At 45.3% G+C, this 22,114-nt stretch overlaps 1 protein-coding gene across 1 annotated transcript in view; it reads right to left on the reverse strand.

Moving 5' to 3' along the window:
- The window catches only part of LOC139057709 (uncharacterized), a 531,286-nt gene that overhangs the window by 456,025 nt on the left and 53,147 nt on the right, over window positions 1-22,114 (reverse strand). Inside the window, exon 4 of the mRNA XM_070536455.1 lies at window positions 18,081-18,181. Coding sequence (XP_070392556.1) covers window positions 18,081-18,181 — 101 coding nt within the window. The remainder of the gene's footprint in view (window positions 1-18,080; window positions 18,182-22,114) is intronic.

A 22,114-nucleotide genomic window follows, 5' to 3' on the forward strand; every position in this document is an offset into this window, starting at 1 on the left:
ATAGAGAAATTGGGCTTTAGCAACCAATCATGCGATTGGCATTGTTGGAGACAACGCAAGTGGCGTTGTCTCCTGCCGCAACTAGTTCCACGAGCATACAAACGAGCCAACAGCGAACTGAATCCCTTTCCTGGTCCTTCGATCAGCCTAAACTAGGAAGGTTGAACTAACGAAGCAACAGTGATGCGCGTGCCCGTTGCAATATACGGTGACAACAGAATGCATTTCGAATTAATCGCGCAGGCACCGAATGGATGAGTAAACTGGCCTTCCCATCCCAGGAGACGCTGATAACTACCGCCATCCAAAAGGAGTGAAAGGGGCAGCAAAATGTTGACCGCCGATTAGCTGTCAAGTCTCAAGAATTATTTGGCGGCGCTTTAGGAATATGTGTGAGTGGCGCCGGTGCGGGTAAGGTGGGGGGGGGAGGGTTATGCCGCTTAGTTTCGGGAGGGGGGAGGGCCCGGGGGCCCCCCTTGGGTACGTGCTTGCGCTACTGACATGGTCACAGCATTGTTGAAGGTACACTCGTTAAATAATTTCTCTGTATTTAGCCTTCGGCCATAGAATAATGCATTATTACAGCGGTCAGCTCTGAAACCTTTAATAAACTTATTTATTTAACGTTTCATTGTGTCCATGCATTAACACTTGGTATGTCCTTGTGTGGTATTGGTATGTCGCCGACCTGTGTGGGTTATAGATTAATTTGTGTGCGATTTGTCTTTCTCATATGCACTATTGTTCTTTAAGCGGGCTTACGAAATGTGCCTTATTACCGGGCCGCTCGTTTGTTTGCTTTTTATATTACCTCATACTCATATCCTTTGCTCCTTTGACATTGCATTGTTTGTGGAGAAGCCGGCGATGCAACAGTTGCCAACATTATCTATGTCAATAGAATAAACCAGTCACTCACACGTGAAATCATTTCGCAGCACAGACCAAGTACAATAACCACCACAATCATTCGTTTCGCCAGAAGTGAGAATAGAACCCACGCCTTATAGGTATGTGCAGCAAAAGCAGACTTCCCAAACGTGGCTTAAAGGGCACACCACGAGGCTTCTTGATGTCAAACAGACAATCGTAGTGCCTATAGATCACGCGGGGACTGTCATGTCTGCAAAGCAATACACCGGTGTAAGTCGCGAAAACGCTGAAAAAGCAAACAAAACTCAGGGCTATCATTTCAGAGGTGGCTCTCCGGTCGCGAGAAAGAAGACGGCACCGGCACGGTGATAGCGCGTCACATGCATGCCACCTCCAGCGCACCATTACGTGAGAGAAGGAGGAGTAGCAATAACAAAAACAACAAGAACAACAAATCGTAGATCCTCGCGAAAACCCAAAGTGTGCAGAACCACCTTCGAAAATTAAGTGCGCAGATAGTAAAGAAGGAATAGAAAAGAAATGACGCGAAAGTCGGAACTTTTCTTTGTAAGACACAATTACATGAATCTTCTCACAAATCGTTGAATGATTATCCGATCGTCTCACGGTTTATGTCGCAGTTGGTCAAGCATAACAGAATGAATCATCAAGGAAAAACGGGGTGAAGGAGGCACAATGCACTCAGTGAAATAACAAGATTCAATGAAAAAAAGTGAGGAACAATTCCACTCTGTGAAGATGGATAGCCAGCGAAGCTGCACCACATCACGCAGGGTTAGATAAGGGTAAATATATTTATTTGCATCATTTGGTAATGTCAGTGACGATAGTTTTGTGAATACTGTGATACACACTTATTGGTTCAGTTACAACCTTATACACAGTCTTGGTCAAAGTTAAATCTATACAAGGCCGTTATTGAGCAGTTGAGTGACTTAGATTGGTGTGGCACTTGAAACCAAACTTTTCTGCTACAAACTGAGTGGACCATTTCTTGTCTGGTGTTCAGATACATACACTGAAGTTTAAAACAATGATCACAGGGGTATTGCCATCATGGCTAAGCCATGACAAGTGCGTGGTCATGAACTTATCGATATCACACTTGGGTGTGCCTGGAGATATAGTCAAAGGGGATATCACAATTCCGTATCTCGTTTTACGGCACAGACATCCATCTCCACATTAGCTGGCATTATCCTCTTGCGAGTCAAAAAGACAAATGTACCTACATTGTGTCCTTCCCCTATATGGCTACGCCTACTGCTCTTGTGTGCATGGGCTGTTCACAAACGACTTGAACCTTACGAAACTATGAGCCATTGCATTCTTTTTTATTGATTACGGGGGTATGAGTAAATTGCTTTTGCGGATATGCGCCATTGAGGATCACAGTTTTTGGCATGCCGTTCTCTGAGTTGTATGCGTGATTAGAAAGAATGTAAGCACTGTTCGCTTCACTTTGCTTAGTGCTTGTAGCCTCTGCCTTACGGGGCTAAGAGCCCTTACAATTTTTGCTTGCTTAGCGGGTTATGAGCCATTGCTGACCATGATAGTTATTGCTGGCACACATGAAAATTTCACGGAACCCTAGCCATAAACAGCTTCGCTGTCGAAGTGCTTTACTTCTATAGCGGCAAACCTTTGGCTTGAGCTCAGCCAAATCGTATCTTCAGTGTTTACCAACAGAGGCACTTCCATAAGATTCGCGGTGAAGAGAGGACCCCTGACGTTGTTCATTGTAGAATAGAAATCATAAGCACATAGCGGATTATAAGTATGGTATTTGTCTTAGATAATAACCACTAAAGGACATGTTTTTTGCTGCAATTGAACACTCACAAAAGGAAGACACATAAAGACAACACGGGCGGCACTTGTCTTCATGTGTCTTCCTTTTGAGTGTTCAATTGCGGTAAAAACACGTCTTTTAGCAAGCACCAACGAGGCCAACAAGCAGTTCTGTTGCAAGATAACCACATTTAAATTAGATCTCCTTTCCCTAACATGCATGACATGGTATGTGGCATGAGTTTATGACACGAATCATGACGTGAACAGGACTTGGTATCAACTCCCTTATGAGGAATGCTGGAATAGAAGGTCGCTTGCAGACGCTAGTCAAGGCAGAAAGATGCCTCCTGTTGTAGCATGACTGCCTGATCTTTCAGCTCCTCCAATTTTCTCTAATACTGAAGAAATTGAAAGAAGACTTGCGGTAATATGATCCCTAACTGGGTGGCACTTGAAAAGTTCAAGTGCCTAAACAAAAAAAATGGCTGTGGCTTAGGTAAGGTTAAGCCCAGGATGCGAAGCATACTAGCCTTTATTTTAGTTGTTGAACCACTGTTTAGCCTGGTGAACTGCTGTTGCTTGGCTATATTTGGTTCGGCTAGACGAAGAAACAACTCATGCATTACTGCTTCGCCTTCAAGAGTGGAACGCGACAGCGTTCCCGTCGACCCGCCAAGGGGTGTAAGACAATGGGCTACAGGGCAGCGACTACGCGCCCCGCATTGGACGCGGTGAGCGTCGAGCAAAGCAGCGTTCGGCGCGGCAACGAAATGTGCGCCTGAGCAAGAGACGCACGCCTTAGAAACAGCTCGTTTCTAAGGCAACACCGCATTCACTAGAGGCGCTTTTGTACCGCTTTGAAGCATCGTACTCGTGGCTCAGTGGTAGCGTCTCCGTCCCACACTCCGGAGACCCTGGTTCGATTCCCACCCTGCCCGTCTTGCAAGAGTTGAGCCAAAGCCACTCCTCCTCTGTCGTGACGTCACGGTGTCACGTGGTTTCATGGCGACACCGCCGCGCCTGAGGAGCTGGGTTGAGCTCTCGTAATATGCTTCGCATAAAAGTCCGATGGAGTCAGGTGAGGGGTCTTTTAAGGCAGTCAGCCTAAATGGGGGCGGTCTTCGTTTTTCAAAGACGAACCAATAAAAACAATTGCCGCGCGCCCCTTCAGACGGGGCGTCAAAACTCCACTTTATTGAGACCTCTCGAACGGAGTCTTTCATCATACGAAACATTAAATGAATAGACCTGTGCACCAATGAAATTCAATAAAACGCATAAAGCGCTTCGTGTAAATAATTGAAGGTTGAAACAATTACGAACCACTAGTGCTGCCGCAACGCAATGTGACGTGCATGAAGGCTTCTCACGTCTTTTCGCAGCCCTCGTGCATGGAAGACCGAGGACGTATATCACAAGGAAGATAATGTCATTTCTTTCTTTTTCGCGAATATATAATGCTATTAATCCGTTTATTTAGTGTTTATAGATCACACGAGATGGAAGATCAAAATTAACGCAATTCCACTTTCAGGGCACTCGGTTCGGTAACAAGATTCGGTAATAATTACGGTTTATTTCTAAGCGATGGTTTCTACTTCCTTCCTAATTATTGTGTAATGTTGTGGAATGCTTTGGCTAATAAAAATATTTGTGAAAGTTCTTTTACGAATAGCGGAAGAGACTATAAGATATTCCACCATATCTCCAATATACCCACCATACCAGCCTTAACAAACAACTCCACCATATCGAGAGGTAGACTATAATGTTGCAACAGTTCCTAGCTTATAGTGACTTTGATATCAGGGGGGGGGGGAGAGGGAGTAGGGGGAAGGAGAGATGAACATTAGCAATATTGTGATGACCTGCTAAAAAGACATCAATGAAACATTGACTGCTTCGGCTATGTTTACAGAATTCGCTTTCGGGCGTTCGTTAAAGAGCAGAGAAAATGGCTAACCCAGTGATCCTGTTACTGGAAGTGACGGCCTTAATTACGCTAATTTGGCGGAGGAGCTCTAAATTATTCCGGTATGAGAAATGTGACAGCGTAATGTAAGTACAGCTCAACGTTGTTCGCTGCACTTAATTATATTTGTGCCCTGCGTCATAGACTTATTGCACTCACATTCTTTAGGCAAGCATGTAATCAGACGCTGCTGATGTCACGCTAACCCCGCAAAGATCCAGCACTTGAACTTGACCTTACCTGAAGGCAAGTTGTAAAGAAGAAGAAGTGACATAAGCTCTATAAAACCTGACTAGTACCACGTTTCACTGTCTCCACAGGCGCCTAGATAACGTGATAGAGGCCCAAACAATGAAACGTTCCTTTCCTTCGAGCGCTTCCTAACCTTACGTGAGGCCTCCTTACAGCGAAGGACCGATGGAGGAAGCAAGCATACTCTGAAAGCTCCCTTCACCCGTCCTCACGTAAGGAGCGGTTGCCGCCATGCCTGGGTTCGAGATTATCTCTTAAAAGCTTTAGGCGAACACCAGAACACCCCTATTCAATAAAAAAGGTTGTATCGTCGCACAATCTCTAAGTTGATGAGCTAATATAGAGAAGCGTGGACGCTATTTTTTAGTTTTGTTTACTAAATCTAAAGAAGCAGTGCATTACAGTGCGAAACTTGATGTGCTCCAGCAACGCTGGCACGCCGGCGTCGTGCAACGCCTAGCAACGCTTCCATGCCGCACGCGTGACTGAAACGAACGTGCCTGGCAAAACGTACCGTGCTCGCGCTTCTCCGAAGGTGGGCGACAGCACGCACGCGCAAGCAAACGTCACGTGGTTAAGCAGTGAGGCGAAGTGCTCGTTCAGGGCCAGGAGCGGCGTAAGGACGCATGAATGTAGCTTGGCCCAAACAATAAAACATTCCTTTTAGGGGTGTGCGAATATTGAAATTTTCGATTACGAATCGAATACGAATAAGACGAAGAACTCTTCGAATATCGCATCGAATATCGAATACATGTGTAGTATTAAAAAATTGGAAGAGAGGTAACAATAGTTTTATTACCCTTTTAAAAATAACATTGCATTTTACAAGGTTGCTTCAAATTAAAGAGGTACTCAATTATAGATAACGGAGCTCAGGTAATGCCCTCAGTCAGGTAAAACGCTTGTTACAGATTGTCGTGAAGGAAAATTAACTGCTCAATATGGCCAGAAAGTAAACGCTCTCTATGCACTGTCACATTTCTACCGGTAGAAAAGACTCTTTCACTAGGAACTGAAGTGGCAGGGATCGCCAAGTACTTCCGGGCGAGTGCACTTAAAAGCGGGTACCTGAAGCGGCCAATGGACTGCCACCACTCACAAGGATTCATGCCCCTTTCCAGAAGAGGCTTTTGCGCGTAGTCTGTACCTTCCCTCTCAGGGGCAGATGCCAAATGTGTCTTCTCTTTGTTCATCACTAGATCGTCAAAAGCATTCCATACACTCGATGCCACCAGTGGACACGAAGTCGACGCTGGTACGGCGGTGTCCCCATGGTGTTCCACGACGGCTTGCTGGAGCTCCCTTGTCACAAGGTTTTTCAGCCAGATCATCTGACATGATCATCTGATGAACTGTGGCCATAAAGCGCGGATCAAGAAACATGCCTAGGCTGGCCACTTCATCAAATTTCCACTCCGCACAAAGAGCCTTGATACATCTTGAATCAATGTTAGCAAACCCTGAGTTGCCTTTGCAACCTTCAAGGCAATGGGGCATTCCAAAAATAATTGGAATTATAAAGCTTGGTGAAAAAGAAACCGAAACTGATCATGTCTCAAATGCCTGAAGCAGATGGACTGAAACAGAGCATACAGATAATGGCAACTCAGGGTTGCAAAGGCAACCCTGAGTTGCCTTTGCAACCTTCGAGGCAATGGGGCATTCCAAAATAATTGGAATTATAAAGCTTGGTGAAAAAGAAACCGAAACTGATCATGTCTCAAATGCCTGAAGCAGATAGACTGAAACAGAGCATACAGATAATGAGCGGATCATGCGAAGTTCTCAGTTAATAAACATGTTCTTAGAAGAATGCGGAGCAAGCATACAATTGGTTAATTGCTCAATTATTCGCAGTCTATCCGAATACTCGCCGTTTCCACCGTTATTCGGCCGTCCTCGGATATTCGTGAATTTCCGAACATGCATTTCTCGAATCGAATACGCTTCGAATATGGAAAATATTCGATTCGTATTCGAAATTCCGAATATTCGCACACCCCTAGTTCCTTTCCTTCGAGCGCTTCCTAACCTTACGTGAGGCCTCCTTACAGCGAAGGACCGATGGAGGAAGCAAGCGTACTCTGAAAGCTCCCTTCACCCGTCCTCACCTAAGGAGCGGTTGCCGCGTGCCTGGGTTCGAGATTATCTCTTCAAATCTTTCCGCGAACACCATTATTCTATTAAAAAATGTTGTATCGTCGCACAATCTTTAAATTGAATAGCTAATATAGAGAAGCGTGGACGCTTTCTTCTAGTTTCGTTTACTAAAGTTAAAGAAAAGTTGCGCATTACAGTGCATATCTTGATATGCTCCAGCAACGCTGGCACGCCGGCGTCTTGCAACGCCTAGCAACGCCTAGCAATGCTTGCATGCCGCACGCGTGACTGAAACGAACATGCCTGGCAAGGCGTACCGTGCTCGCTCTTCTCCGCAGGTGGGCGACAGTGCGCATGCGCAAGCGAATGCCATGTGGTTAAGCAGTGAGGTGAAGCGCTCGTTTAGGGCCAGGAGCGGCGTAAGGACGCATGAAGGTAGCTTTGGAGCTACCTTATGCTGAGGAAGCACCAAGGAAGCCTTCACCGAGGGCCCCTCAGTAAGGAAGCTTTCAGAGTGACATAAGGTAGCCTCACCCCAATGAAGGCTTTCTTAGTGAGGTAAGGAAGATTTCATTGTTTGGCTTCTTATGCTGAGGAAGTACCAAGGAAGCACCAAGGAAGCCTTCACCGAGGGCGCCTCAGTAAGGAACCTTTCAGAGTGACATAAGGTAGCCTCACTGCAATGAAGGCTTCCTTACTGAGGTAAGGAAGATTTCATTGTCTGGCCCAGAGTCATTTTTCTTATAACATGTGAAAGTAACAATCCTAGCTTTGCCTTCGCCTAAATACCCTCTTACATATAGGTGTGTATGTGTGTGCGTCTATGCGTTTGTGTGTGCATGTATTTATGCGTGCGTGTGTTTACCTACATATCAGTGCATGTGTGAGCGAGCTGATCCCATATGTTAAAATGCAACATAGTTTTTCAAGATGTGTTTGAACGAAGTTGAGTCTGTTTCCAGTTTAAAATGAATGTCGACAGTTCACGAAAATCCTCACCAATACAAAACAGTAATACTTGTTGCAAGCGAGAATAGCGAAAATATGTACATTAAACAATACTGTCCTCATAAAGCTAAAGTGATAGCGTTACGAAAAGATTCGACGCTAACGATAAGAGAACCTATTGCAGGCATTTCTCCAGTGCGTTTAATTCAAAATTAACGTTCCAGTTTTATTCATGTCACAATCGCCTACGTTTTGGTAAAATCATAGCGATCGGATGTGCATAACAATGAGCTCATTAGTGAGAGAAAATGAGCTTACAGGAAAGCAAAATAAATATTTAGAGTTTATTATCCTGCAAGAAACCACACATCTAAGGATATGACCACGGTCTTGTACATAAAAGCAGGAACGGCTGCCAGCGAAAAAGGAATTGAAAGCAATTATTAGTCATTGCTGCATCGTCTAGTTATACTAAGTAGGCGGTGCAGCAATGAATAATAGATAGGACTTGGATTTACTGTCTTTCTTGTCTGTAGCAATCCTATAGGAGTGCGCCATGGATTCATTAGTGGAAAAAACAAGGAAAGATGTCAAGCAATTTTGATATAAACACAACTTCTTTGTTATGGCCAGAATTTTTTTAACTATCCAGGAGAAATGTCGTAAACCTTAGAGCCGATAGTAGCACTACTGACTTTGAGGATACTTGCAAGCATTTTTTTTTTGCATAGGAGAATCTAAAAACAAGCTTTTTTTTTCAAAAAAATCGCAATGGCTCAAAATAGACTTGTCATGGTGTAGATAATGTACTCAATGAACAATATTATGGCGCGCGCGCGTTTACGTCATATTTATTTATATATTCATATGTATTTATATGTAGTCGTGTATGCTCCACCAAGTAACATTCTTTTTTTGTCCTTCGCGAAGATTTAAAAACTGCAGGCACTTTCACTGACCAAACTTCCAGTCTTTCAGAGGTAATATAAGGAAGAGTAATATTTCAAATTTGCTGAGGAACTTCCTACTTCGTGGTATACATGATCACAAGTTCTCACCCTTTCTTGTAAGAATAAATATTTACCACTATGGTACATAAGGCATCAGAAGCAACCATCTTAACTCCGAGAACAGACTTAAAGTCGGCTTTCGAGGATTTCCACAAAACCATCAGTTTTTCACCTTCATTCAAGCACTAAATTATAAAGAAATTAGGGCTACTTATCATTATCATCATTATTTGATAGCGTTATCGAATATTGCGCTGTTTGCTAGAAAACTTTCCTGGCTCAGTTTTGCTCCACGTTATTTTTCCCAAGTGTTGTTCTTATTCCTCCTCCGATTTTGCGTAATGTTTTGATAGCGTAACATGTTAAGCGCCTCAACACATCACTTTGTTCTTTAATAATGCACTTTTTGTGCTAGCGCAAGGAGGGTTTGTCTGCGCAAACAAATGTCTCAATCTTGGAAAGCCAACGTCGAAGTACGATGCTTCCATAGTGTTCCCTAGCTGGGAAAGACTACCTGGTTTGATCAGCAAACAAAAAACTCGGAGTTATACTTTATAGACCCATGTATAACCTTATCAATGCCGGAAAATCTAAGAGACAACAGAAAATTCGAAACATTGGTACACCACCTGCGTCTTGGTACTGCATTTACAAAACACTTCTTGTACCGAATAAAACGTGTCTCTAATCCACAGTGTTCTTGTGGCCATCCAGACGAAGATGTGAATCATCTCCTCGAGTGCATGAAATATGATCCACAAAGAAGGGTACTGCAAGCAAATTTGTTGATGTTAGACAGAAGACCATTCACCCTAAGAAAGATACTTGGCCCATGGCCAACTGTGGGCCTTCAAAAAAGAGCGCTTCTTGCTCTGAAAACGTTTTTAGAGGACACCAACATTTTGGGAAAATATTAGGTATCAGATGATCCGAATACGCTAACTGAGTAACACAAATGTTGTTCGTGGTCCATAATTGGTTTATGTGGTGATCGCAACATTTACACACTATGTATAATTATGTTCTGTACTTGCAGTACATTACATGTGTTGTGTGTTTTGGCGTTTCAATATATCTGACTTTATATATGCGTACGTGGACTGAACTAATGCACATACCTTTGCGACTGATGTACTGTTGGACTGTATATTTTTTATTCATCCATTGTTGTACTGAATGCCATATTTCGTGTCGCTATTCTCCCCTTTTACGCAAACTTGTTTCCTTTGCCAGGTGACAAGGAGTAGCAGGTGCTACCATAAAGGCGCCAACCTCTCCTAATATTCATTTCAATAAAAAAAACAGCCAAAATAGTTCACCATTGCCCCCACATAGTCCGTTAAAAAAAAAAAAAAGCCTCCCAAAGAGACTGCGGAACAGTCGCATATTATTAGTCTTCTGCGAGCACAATAGAACAGGATCGAATGACCTCTACCAATATATTAAACAATACAAGGCGATCAACGACTCAGAAGTTAGCATTCACGAGGAAGGGGACGAGACAAGAGAAAGTACAGTTCGGTGCTCAACTCTCCATGACAATAAATCTTGCGTTGAAAGTCGTTTTCTCTTTCGGTTTGTTTTATTTTCGATTGGCGAGCACGCACAAGCACTTTTGTGGCAAAGTATTGGTGCGAACTTCTTTGCCCAAAATGACCTCACTGAAACGTGCTCTTCAGGCATTGGGCACTGCAGAAATTTGAACCGAAGTCACGAAAAACCGATTATCGGCTACGCGCCATACCTAAGGAAGTTTGATTTTTCATTTTTCTATCCCATATATTTCATAGATCGCAAAAGTCTGATAGACTTAGATTATTTTGTGCTTCTCTTTTTTGTCAGCGAAAGGGGAGCAAACGTGAGTGGTTCATGGTATAAGAAGGTATTTTCTACTGGCACTTTGAGACGCGCTATTTCTGTATTTATTTGATTTAGTTTAGTAAGCTGTACTGCTTTCAGGGCATGAACAAAATAGGACCTGTTAGGAAACGAACACTGTTCATTCAAAATCGGGGTCTCTACTAACAGATCCTCTGAAAACGGAAGCAGAAAGTGTCAATGCCGGAAATGGACTTGCTGTCACAAGAAGAACCCCCAGTGAAAACCATTTGAATGCACAGTGCTTAAATACGCCAATATAAACAAACAAGGTGCAATATTTCAATATATGGTTGTATACTGTCATTCGCAAGCGCACACATATCTTGTATGCCCTTCCGCGTAGTGTGTGCGTACATGCAAACATGGTTGACACTGATAACGGTTAGCAAGAGCAGAAAGACGAGATATTACGAAGAAAAACACTCAATTTTCTGTTCTGAGTCTCCCAATTCGGTTAGAAAAAGCACGTGAACTCGCTAGATAAAGGAATTGCTTTCTACCTACTTGCTTGCAGTGCGGTTCGTTGGAATGTTTCTTAGTACCATGAAGCTGTTGCGCGCATGGGCAAACAGAACGGATTTATAGTTCCGGACACTTCCTCGCTATTTCTGAATTTGTTTAGAGACTCTTTCTCTTTGTCCACATGCTCTTATGCATCGTGCATGTTGGCGTAAGAATAACTAACTAAATAAATAAATAAATGAATAAATCAATAAATAGACACACAGACAGACACAGAGATACAGACAGACACACACAAACACAGCGGACGGCCAGATGCACTGCGGCAAGACGTGGAGTATGCTGAGGCAACTTTTGGATGCGACCACGACCAAGTCTCACCAGCACCACAACTTGGCCAAGATCATCCACAGGGCGCTGACCGAGCACGGGGAAGACGAAGTGAAGAAACGCCTCGACGACAAGTACCTCCCGGTCACTCCCACAGGCACGCACCCGGACTACCTAGGCGAAGCAAACGAGTGGCTAGATCGAGACATTGAAGTATGGGAAGTACGGGTTGCCCTGCACGATCTCAACAGCAACTCCGCCGCTGGTCCCCACTGCGTTACGAACAGAGCACTGAAAAATCTTAACGAAGCAGCGATAGAGAACCTCACGGCATACTTCAACACTTGCTGGCGAGCCGTATCATTACCTCGGCAGTGGAAAGCAGCCAAGACCATCTTGATTCCCAAGCCGGGCAAGCCCCCCAACATTGAGAACCTCCGGCCGATCTCGCTTACGTACTGTGTGGGCAAAGCGTTGGAGCATGTACTCATGAACAGGTGGCAGAGGTACCTGGAAGATTCGGGGCTCTACCCAAACACCATCATCGGATTCCGAAACAAGCTCGGAACTCAGGATGCCATGATACAACTGAAAAATGGCATGCTCGATGACACTACCAACACGAAAGACAAGCGAGCCATCTTGGGTTTGGACCTGCAGAGCGCTTTTGACAAAGTAAGACACTCTGCGATTCTGGCCCAGGTGTCACGGCTAAACATGGGCAAGAGAACTTATGCGTACATCAAGGATTTTTTGACGGAGCGGACTACTGAAATCATCGCCGGTGACCTGCGGCTCCAAAAGAAGAAGCTCGGCAGTGTCGGGACCCCCCAGGACTCAGTCATCTCGCCATTGCTTTTCAACCTTGTAATGATAGGGGTGGCCGAGCGCCTCTCACGAGTCGCGCGGGTCCGACACACCATCTATGCCGACGACATAACGCTCTGGGTCCCAGGAGGAAGCGACGGACACATCGAGAATACATTGCAAGAGGCGGTTGACGCTATCGAGGAGCAGCTGGACGGGTCTGGGCTCGTCTGCTCCCCAAGAAAGTCTCAGCTGTTGGTGATTCCTCCGAAAAGAACAGCTAGGAAGACGAAAGGCAACGAGCCTGCGAGAGAGCAAGACACAATAAAAATCAAGACGAGTGGTGGTCACATGATCCCGGCTGTCGAGAAGATCCGAGTGCTGGGGATGCTGATTGAGCGTAAACGAGTCAACGGCGAGACGGTCAACCGTCTCGCGGCCAAAGTCACCACGGCCATCCGCCTCATTAAGAGGGTGTCGCACAGAACAGCAGGCATGAAGGAAGAAAGCCTCACCCGGCAAGTGGAATCCTTCGCTATAAGCCACATTAGATACGTTGCTGCTTTCCACAACTGGAGGCAGTGCGAACGCAATAAGATCAATGCGCTCCTACGCAAAGTGTACAAGGCTACACTCGGACTTCTCGACTGCACAAGCACCGACAAGTTCCTGGCCTTGAGAGTGCATAACACCCTGGAGGAAATCGCCGAGGCGCAGAGGACCGCTCAGCTCGCGCGGCTATCAGAAACAAGAACGGGTAGCGTGCTGCGTGACCTAGGCCTGGGATCAAAGGAAATGGGACCCGAAAATACAGAGGTGCCTGTACCGGATGCAATTAGTAGACGGCTACGGGTATGTCCGGTACCAAGAAATATGAACCCTGAGTTCCACAAAGAGCGGCAGGCGGCGAGGGCCAAGGCGCTCATCGATCTCCATGCCAAAGACAGGGGTGCCGTGTTTGTGGACGCGGCAGAGTATCCACATGACAGAAAGGCATTCGCCGCTGCAGTCGTCGGGGCATCGACCGGTGCAACTAGAACAGCGGCGAGTGTGCGGACTCGAGGGGCGCATCAAGCCGAGGAGTTGGCCATTGCTTTGGCCATCGCCGACCCCGAGTGCACGACTGTGCTCTGTGATTCTAGGACGGCAGTGAAAAATTACGCCAGAGCAAAGGTGTGTGGTGAAGCCGCGCGTGTGTTGCGTGTGGTCGATCTCGCGAGTGAAAGTCGGTGTGTGGTGATAAAGTGGTTTCCGGCCCACATGGGCAGTGATGTGTCGGATCGCGGCAACGCTAACCACAACGAGACGGCGAACGCGGCGGCGCGAGGACTAACCAACCGTGCCGCTGCTACTACAGCCGACCCGTCATGGTGGTGGGAAACCAAGGACAAAATGACTTCCTACAATGAAATTGTGAAATGGTACCGACTACAGCGAAGGACTATGCCGCCACCTCATCCGGGATTGACCCGTAAGGAGACGGTTTTATACCGACAACTTCAAACGGGGTCGTTATTCACCCCGGTGCTGATGAGGCACGTGTGTCCAAGTGTTTATGAAAGTGATCTGTGTTGTGTGTGCCGAAAGGAAAGAACCACTGCAGCTCACATCCTTTGGGACTGTGCTAAGAATCCGCATGAAGCTGCAACAATAACAACGATCCCGCCGCGGCTCGAGGCCGCAACGACATGCTATGACCAAGATGTCCAAACTCAGGCCGTCCAGCAGATCGCGGCGGCCCTCGAAAGGCAACGACCGAGCGAAACCGGAGGGAGGCTGCCACCCCAAAGGAGGGGCAGGCACGGTCGACCAAAGGGAATAGTGCGGCCGCGGCCGAAGTAGAGGCGCCACACGCCGCGAAGACGTCATGGCCGCGTCACGGTAAAGCCTCCCTAACAGGGGAAGGCTAACCGTTCTGCAGGCGTTCACAACAAAGTTTCGTCACTCACTCACTCACTCACTCACTCACTCACTCACTCACTCACTCACTCACTCACTCACTCACTCACTCACTCACTCACTCACTCACTCACTCACTCACTCACTCACTCACTCACTCACTCACTCACTCACTCACTCACTCACTCACTCACTCACTCACTCACTCACTCACTCACTCACTCACTCACTCACTCACTCACTCACTCACTCACTCACTCACTCACTCACTCACTCACTCACTCACCTGCGGTGAGGATGTAGTCGTTAACTGGAAGCTTGCTGAAAACGGTGATAGGTGAGCGCGATAGTGATTATACGCCGGCATTAGTGGGAGGCAGATGACAAGTGCGGCCGTAGCTGTGAGAAGTACTATTTTGTTTATGCAGTCGATGTTCCTGCTATTCTTGTTTTCCGGAGTGTTAAAGTATTTGTGCATTAATGGCTACGAGTTCTTTGTGGTTTACTGTCCAACAGCATTTTTTTTTCATTTCATTTATTCACCTTAAAGAGCCCACTATGGGGTATTACATAAGGGGGTATTTGATATTTAACCAGCCAAACGAAACCAATGGAATCGATAACGAAACGACGCTTCCACACGTGATACGCAGTTCAGCATGTTGTCGTAGATATGCGTGTGCTTTTGATTTCCAAAGCATAGAATAAAGCACGATTGTCTAATTATATACCAACTGCACTCTTAAGCAATAAAAATGCTGTACTTAACAGTGGACTTACAGTACAGTACGTACGTACAGTAATCTCATGGAATACATACGAAGTACAAAGTTTTTACCGCCAGGTCTCACCACTTATTGATTTTTTAGACTTTCTTGGCCAAGTTAAAATTATAATTACTAATTAAATCATGAATAGCATGCTGGATTTTATCATTGTAGATTATGGTCACGTCATTTCTATCAGCGTCTCACAACACATTTTGGCCAGTTGTCAGTTCCTTTAAAGGCACAGACATGAAACGTATGCCCAATTTTCGACCCATCGGGCTTTTTGCTTGCGTGAGCTTGCTGCTGTAGACAATTGAAGAGTCCATTGACGTTCATAAACACACTATTGCATCAGAACTCTTCCATATACTCATATATACATGTAAACACTCCCTTGGTGATGGGTCCTGGGGCTCTATAACGTAAAACTATTCCCTTCTGTTTTTATTGCAATATATTTACTTCAAATTTACGTAACCGCTGACGCAAGTATCAGGCAGTTACCTGCAGCGTTGTTTGGACAGCCCAATGATACGATTCTCCTAGTTAATGGGAGGTCACTTTTGTTTGCTTTAAAAGAAAATAGCATGGCCTACCTTCCCTTCTTTTGCTTATCAGTATGGCTGACGAAAGGCGAGGAGCACGCAGAAGTACAGAGGGCTTCGGTTGGCTTGAGCTAGCGAAGTGAAACTAGATAACTGGGCGAGACGGGCGGTGCCGGTGCTTGCGATTGGTCCGCTTCTCCTAGCTGCACGAAAATTGCGACAGTGTGCAAGGGAACGTTAAAACTTCCGCTAGAATGGATCCTCAGCGAATATGAGTTGGCAGAGCGATGTCGTATACGTGACTAAAAGTGCTCGACAACATTATGCACCTCCCAAATTTTGTTTGCATAACGCGTAAATTAATCATTCTCCCAGGCAGCTGCGAGCAGCCAGTGCCAGAGGAATCAGCGGGCAGCCATATTATATATATATTTTTTTTCTGAACGGGGTAGTCTTCGACTTTCCCGAGAAAAACTTCAGTTGTGTTCGGCATACTAATACTTCTTAATACGCACACGTCACGTAGACATTATTAGTTTTTGACGTTTTGCGACGTCCTTTGATAGACAATGAAATTTAAATTGAAATTAGAAATGCTGGCTACTGTCGTGTCGCCGGCTTCTTCACAAGGAATAAATTGTTCTTTCATCAAAGGATGATAACATGAGGCGGTCGATACGAAAATACGTTCTGGCAATAAAACGCATTTCGTTGTTTGACTAATAATAGTAATTCTTTGACTAACGCGGTAGGTAGCATGACTACTAATGCGGTATGTATATATAGAACGACTTATGGTGATGTTGATGACTTATGGTGATGTTGAACGTTTATGGTGATTGCGCACATGCGTATTGTGTCGGAACTATTTATTGGCCATAATAACTGCATCACTTGTGACATCGCAGAGTCTATGCGCCTTCGGTCGACATGCAAATTAAACGCCTTGTTAATTATTCTGAGCAAAACTAATTAGTTTCCGCCTTGTTTGACGCGCTGCGGGTGAAACATCCTCGCGAATTGAAAAATGCTGTACCGTTAAGTTTAGACGCTGAAGCCAAGATACGCTCTTTGTCTTTGAAGAACGTCCTTCTGGTAAGAATGCAATGAGCGCACACAGACACACCCACACGCACACACACGCGCACACATGCACACGCACAGGCATACGCACATGTACGCACGCACGTACGCAAGCATACACACAGAAAAGAAAACGCTCGTTTACGGAGTTCTTTGACTACGTGTTAAAAAAACCCTAGGTGGTTGAAATTTACCGTGTCTGATAGCTCATAGGTCACTTTGGTGCCATAAACTAGAGAAAAGTTTATTTTATTTCAGTTGCCGGTTGCTGTGCTAATAGGCGGAACTACATTTTCACCGCTCATGCATCGTGCATAACGAGAATTCAGCCACTCCCCAGAGTTTCCGATGCACACCCATGCAAACTGCCTAGAAGGCCCTCTTGTGGTGTAAGCTATAGTCCACACGACGCCATCGATTTCTATCATAAATTACGACCGTCTATGTTCGCTGCCACCTCAGGGCTGAGCGTCGCCCGATATGGGAGCCTAAGTGGTAGCGCAAAGCGTCGGGTCAGTTGTGCAGCGAGGCGAGACGCGGTGAATGGGGGAGCTCCTATCGAGGGAGTCCGGGAACAAACGGCCTTGCTTAGCCGCGGCAGGCGCCCGTCTTGGTGGCACGTTTTAGGACAAGGCACCCATGCGCTAGCTGACAAATGGCCCCAGATCTCACCGCTATTACCGCTTCCGCCCAGTTCGGGAAATGACCTTTTCATAGATAAGCCGGAGACAGGCTGGGCGCACGTCGGGAATAAAGTGGTATTACGTCTGTCTTCGGGCCATTGGGAAACAAAAAAGAAGAACGCTTGGACGAAAATTCCCTCTCCTATACTAGTAAGCGCTTAAGTGCGGTGTGCAGTTTATTACAGCTCGCAAAAATGACTATCAATTAAGAAAGGCATGGGGTCGCAGATTTGCGTTACAAATATTTGGTTTGTGCTTATTTCATCACTCGGTATAGCTTTTCTACTTCGTAATGTGTCCCTGCCTTGATATTATACGTTACAGCTGGCTCGCTTTATTCTTACTCTTATTTGACGACCGACGATGTCAGCTCCGAGGACATATCACACAAAAGTGAAGATACAGAAATATGGCGTAACCTTATCATTCAGCGCAATGCACCTGTAAAACACGCCAATCTAAACGAAAAGGCAGCATCGACAAGACACGCCACTTTGTCTTCTTCCAAAATGGCCGTTTTAAGGGAGGCGTTACGCTCAATTTCCAAGTATTCGTGAAGTTCGTTTCATTAACGACACAGTGTGGTTTCCGAACCGATCAGATATTCAAGCGACGCATGAATTTGGCAAGGAAAAGGAGTAGTATACCTTGATGCAGGCGTGCCCAGCCACGCAAAATTTGTCGAAAATTCCTCCGCCAGAGGGCAGCTTATGAAATGTTCCAGGGTCTGAGGCCCGTCCCGTTCCATCTGGTGACATAACGACACAGCTATTAATGACAAGGATGGATTGGAACTGGGACGCAACAGGCTCAGCGCTATCTATTCCACATCGGCCTGCATGGCTGACCATTAAAAATCCAGCTTCCTATAACGTGAGAATTTTAGGAGCAGCTGTAGCATCTCGATTCTAAATATCCAGTGTCATCTCAGGAAATATATGTCACTAGCGGTTGTCTTTCCATGACACCGCAGTAGTGGCCGAGACAATTTGTGGCTCCAAAGAAACCGATATGAAGGAATATTATCCGCAACATGTATCAGAACTTTGCCTTCTAACTTGAAGCCGCGATCAAACAATAAAACTTGACCTCTTTTACCGACTGTAGTATTTGACTGTTACGGGCTTTTGAATATATCCGTGCTTCTGCAAGCACAATAACATCAACAATACACGTGTCTCTAAGAACAGAAAAGTCATCTCGCTCGTCAATAATGTTACGACCATTAGAGAAAATAATATTACGGTCTCTAGACGAGCCACTTCAGTGATTACTGTGGCACGAACTTGTTTTTTTTTTCTAGACAAGGATATATATCATTATTTTGCACATGTACATCTGTTCATGTGACACATTCCTTTGATGCTACATACATATATCACTTGTACTTTAAAACCACTTACTGCGACAGATACAAAACTGTTCACAGAGGTTTGTCGAAAATTCTTGTAATTTCTTGTAAAAATGTGCGCCGTAACATCGCCAGAATCTTCATAAACACTAATACAATATTGGTATATTGGTTGAAAATATTCAATCAAGGTCAATATTGATGCAGTTATGGTACTTTTCTTTAATGGTATGGTATGAGGAACTTTATTTGGTCCTGAAGGTCAACCATAGGCTGACGCGGGCCGCTCCCACGTTGGGACTGTCAGGCCGAGCCCTTCAGCCACATCGCGGGCCTTCTGGACTGCCCGTAATTGGTCAGACAGTGATTCGCTATGTAGCATTTGCCGCCACCATTCTTCTTCCTTGTCGCAGTCTGTGAAAACCGCGGGGCACTGCCAAAGCATGTGGTCAAGAGTAATGATGCCATTGCACTTACTACAGTTGATTTGAGTTTCCCTCTCAGGATAGATCCTGTTAATAAAATATGGACTTGGGTATGTTCTAGTCTGTAGCAAACGTAATGTGACCGCTTGGGCTCTGCAAAGCTTACCGTGTGGCAATGGGTACTCCCTTCTGCTTAAATAATAATGCTTCGTGATTTCGTTATATGTTAATAATCGATCCCTGTGTTCCCCGGGTGAAGCGTAAGTTGCTCGGTCTTGAAGAGCACGGCTAGAAAGTCCTCGTGCTGCTTCATTTGCCACCTCATTGAGGTTTCTCCGAGCTCCGTCCACTACCCCCAGATGTGCAGGAAACCAGCGGATTTCAATCCTCTCACTGTTGACCTTCTCTAGTAATTTTGTTGCTGTCCGTGTCACATATCCGTTGGTAAAGTTGCGTATGGCTGTTCTAGAGTCGCTGTAAATATGTGTCCACCGATTAGCCCGAATGGCTAAGGCGATTGCTACTTGTTCTGCTACTGTTGGGTCCTTGGTATAGACGGTGATGGCATCCCGTATGTTACCTTGAGTGTCTACAACAACAGAAGTATACGCATCCTTATTTTTAACCCAGGCAGCGTCAACAAACACCGCCTGCTGCTTATGTTGATCTATGTCTTGAAGGAGTGCCTTCGCCCTTGCCTTTCGTCTCTCGAGGTTATGTGCCGGGTGCATGTTCCTAGGGAACGGGGTCGTCTTTATTGTTTCTCCTAGTCCCGCTTGCAATTGTGTTAGTAATTCTCCTTCGTTGGTGTGGTTGTTAATTTCTACGCCAATTTCTTCAAGTAGCGCCCTCCCAGGTCGTGTCCCCATTAGTCTCTCCTGGTGGGCCACCTGCTGAGCCTCAGCTATCTCTTCTAGTGTGTTATGCAGCCCTAGGCGCAATAAGCTATCGTTAGCCGTGCTGATGGGAAGTCCTAGTGCACTCTTTATAAGTCGTCTGATTAAAGCGTTTAGCTTGTTCTTGTTAGCCTGTGTCCACTGTAGCATGCCAGCCACGTACGAGAAGTGGCAAAAGGCGAATGCATGTACCAATCTTATGGCACTGTGTTCTCCTAGCCCCTTATGCCTGTTGGTAACTCTACGCAGAAGCCTAATGACTTCTTCTGACTTGTTAGAGATGTGTTGTATCATCCTGCAATTAGATCCATTCGCTTGCAGGAGAAGTCCTAGCACTCTGATAGTCTCCACCTGCCTGATTGGTTCTCCATTCTTCGCGTATATGTCAATGCGGGGTTCTTCCACTGGGATATATCCGTTCGGTTTGCGCCCACGCTTACTGCTCCGTAGTACCAATAGTTCAGATTTCTTAGCAGAGCAGTTCAGTCCCATACCCTCAAGTGTTGTTTCCACGACATAAATGCTTTCCTGTAGTTTGGTCTCTGTTTGTCCCATATTACCTTCGGCACTCCAGATTGTTACATCATCTGCATATATAGCAAAATGGATACCCTCAATCTGCGCGAGACCTCGAGCCACTTTTGACATTGCCAAATTAAATAACATGGGAGATAGGACGGACCCTTGTGGTGTCCCACGATTCCTAAGTTCCAGAGTTGTCGATTGGAGTTCGCCTAACCTGAGACAAGCAGAACGGCCACCGAGGAAGGCTTTAACTATATTGTGCAATCGTTTACCTAATCCCATCTCCGAGAGGATATTCAATATGGCCCTGTGCTTGATGCGATCAAAGGCCTTTTCTACATCTAGGCCTAGAAGAGCTCTCGTATGCAGCGGGCTAGCAAGAATAAGGTGATGTTTGATTAAAAGCATTGCATCTTGAGTCGAAAGTCCAGGACGGAAACCGATCAGGTTATGCGGAAGAAGATTTCTGTTTTCTACATAGTTAGTAAGTCTATTGAGTATGACATGCTCCATGGTTTTGCCCAGACATGATGTTAACGATATGGGTCTTAGGTTATCTAGATTTAGTTGCTTGCCTGGTTTGGGAATAAGAATTGTGTTAGCAATTCTCCATTCCTTTGGATAATCACAATTTTTCCAGAGTTGGTTGAAATACTCTGTTAAATATGTTATAGATTCATCGTCCAAATTTTTCAACAGCCTATTGGAAATGCCATCTGGACCGGCAGCAGATCTACTGTTGAGGTCGTACAGGGCTGCGCGAACTTCGCTTTCTGTGAAGTCTTGATCCATGGGCTCACAGTCTTCCCCTGTATATTCAGGCGTGTCTGTACTCTCATTGCTATCCTTAAGCGGTAAATACTTAGCTGCAAGCCGATCCAGAATGGCCTCCTCCGTTGTGTCCTGGCTCTCACGATGGACGAGTCGTGCTACTGCTGTTCTCCTATTAGATTTCGTGTCGTTCTCATGAAGCAAATGTCTAAGTAAATTCCAATTTCCACCACGTCTGATTCGACCATCTATGGAATTGCAAAGCTCATCCCATTGTTGTTTCTGTAAATTTCTGTAGTGTTCTTCAATCTCCCTATTGAACAATGATATGCGCTTCCTGAGTCTCCTGTTTAGACGTTGCGTTTTCCATCTTTTTAGCATAGATTGTTTGGCTTCAATCAAGTGCGCCAGCCTACTGTCCATGATTTCGATATCCTCCTCTGTGGTAATATCCTTCGTTGCCGCCTTTACATCTTCCCTGAGCTGAGTGGTCCAAGTTTGGAGTGTTTTCTTTTCTCCTGTCTCTGTCTCAGCTCTGCTTTTCCTTGCTTTCCGAAAAAGATCCCAGTCAATGTAGTTAAAATGCTTTATCTCATTACCTGGTGTTTCCAATAGTATTTGCAATATGTAATGATCGCTACCCAGGTCAATATTGGAGTTAATACAGCCAGCGTTCGCTAAATTTGATACAAAAGTAAGGTCTGGGGTGGAGT

The sequence above is a fragment of the Dermacentor albipictus genome, chromosome 3, assembly GCF_038994185.2.
Source record: "Dermacentor albipictus isolate Rhodes 1998 colony chromosome 3, USDA_Dalb.pri_finalv2, whole genome shotgun sequence".
Taxonomy (NCBI): Eukaryota; Metazoa; Arthropoda; class Arachnida; order Ixodida; family Ixodidae; genus Dermacentor; species Dermacentor albipictus.